Source organism: Chrysemys picta, unplaced genomic scaffold (genome assembly GCF_011386835.1).
Source record: "Chrysemys picta bellii isolate R12L10 unplaced genomic scaffold, ASM1138683v2 scaf414, whole genome shotgun sequence".
Lineage (NCBI taxonomy): Eukaryota > Metazoa > Chordata > Testudines > Emydidae > Chrysemys > Chrysemys picta.
Window position 1 is genome coordinate 16,741 of NW_027053121.1, and position 1,647 is coordinate 18,387.

Here is a 1,647-nt window from a genome sequence, read left to right on the forward strand (position 1 = left end):
TTTCTGAATCAGAGCCAATGGGCAGGTCTACGCTACAGGGACTGGTTGAGCTAAGCTACACAATTTGAGTTACGTTAGTAGCGTAACCCAAGTTGACATGGCTTAGATCTACTTACCACAGGGTTCACACTGTGCTGGGTCGACAGAAGAAACTCTCCCATAGACTCCTCTTACTCATCTCGTTCTGGTGGAGTACCGGAGTCAAAGCCAGAGTGACAGTCTGTCGATCCAGTGCGTCTTCATTAGACCTGCTAAATTGTCCCCTGGTGGATTTATCGCTTCAGCATTGCTCCACCCCGTAGTGCAGACAAGCCCTATGTGTGCAGAGAAGCCATTGAAGGATTGGGTTGTCCTATTATGGCACCCTTTGGGGAAAGATGGGCCCTCAATTTTGTCTCTATTGCTCTCCTCAGGGCGTCCTTCACATCCTTGTTCCTCAGGCTGTAGATGAGGGGGTTCAGCATGGGGATCACCACCGTGTAGAACACGGAGGCCATTTTGTCTGTGTCCAGCGAGTAGCTGGCGCTGGGTCAGAAATACATGAAGAGAATTGTCCCATGGAACATAGAGACGGCCGTCAGGTGGGAGGTGCAGGTGTAGAAGGCTTTGCGCCTGCCCTCGGTGGAGCGGATCCGCAGCACAGTCACAATAATTAAGATGTATGAGATGAGGATGGTCACAATGCTGATCACCTCAATCAGACTGCCAAAGAGGAAAACGAGTAGCTGATTGATGGAGGTGCCGGAAGAGGAGAGCTTTAGAAGTGGGTTGAGATCACAGAAAAAATGATTCAGGATATTGGAGTCACAATAGGATAATCTTAGCAAACCGCTGGTGTGTATCACAGAGTTCAGGAAGGCCCATAGATATGAACCAGCCACCAGCCGTAGGCAGTGCTTTGGGGACATGATGACCATATACAGCAGCGGGTTGCAGATGGCTACATAACGGTCATACGCCATTACTGCCAGCAGAAGGCACTCAGAGATGACAAACAATATGAAGCTAAAATATTGGATGATGCAAGCTGGATAGGAAATAGCTTTCCTCTCGGCTAAGAAGCTCATCAGCATCTTGGGAGTGATGACTGTGGAGTAACAGGCATCCACGAGAGATAAATTCTTGAGAAAGAAGTACATGGGGGTGTGGAGTTGGGGGTCGATCCTGATTAAAACCATCATCCCCAGATTCCACACCAGGGTGATAATATAGATCACTAGGAACAGCACAAAGAGGGGGACCTGCAGCTCCAGACGATCTGTCACTCCTGTGAGAATGAACTCGGTCACTGCCGTACAATTTCCTCCAGCCATTCATTCAGCCTTGGGCGCTAGCTGCGGGATCAACCATAAAGGAAGGCATTAGTTCTTATGCAAATGGTGTATGCTAATATAAAGAACTGTGGTCATATGCGTAAAGACCCTTTATCTCTAGGAAAGTGCATTACCCTGCCATTTAGTCTGATTTACACATTTTGACCTGTATTCTGTTGATATTTTAATTTCACTTATTAGTGTAGCCTCACAGACTCAGTGGAATGCCTCACATAAATAAAATTAAGGAATAGGTTCAATTTTGTGGGACTGGTACCTTAGACAGTAGTAGAATCCATGGATCTCCATTATACCTGGGAACAATAACATGGTT

At 46.9% G+C, this 1,647-nt stretch overlaps 1 protein-coding gene across 1 annotated transcript; it reads right to left on the bottom strand.

Annotated features, from left to right (window-relative positions):
- Nucleotides 1–530: 530 nt before the first annotated feature.
- Nucleotides 531–1,313, bottom strand: LOC135978696 (olfactory receptor-like protein COR4). Its single transcript, XM_065579553.1, has one exon. It carries the CDS (start codon nt 1,311–1,313, stop codon nt 531–533), a length of 783 nt encoding a protein of 260 aa, XP_065435625.1.
- Nucleotides 1,314–1,647: the final 334 nt, after the last annotated feature.

Excerpts from the sequence above, each read along its gene's own strand:
- LOC135978696 (XM_065579553.1), bottom strand. The coding sequence starts at position 1,313 with ATGGCTGGAGGAAATTGTACGGCAGTGACCGAGTTCATTCTCACAGGA.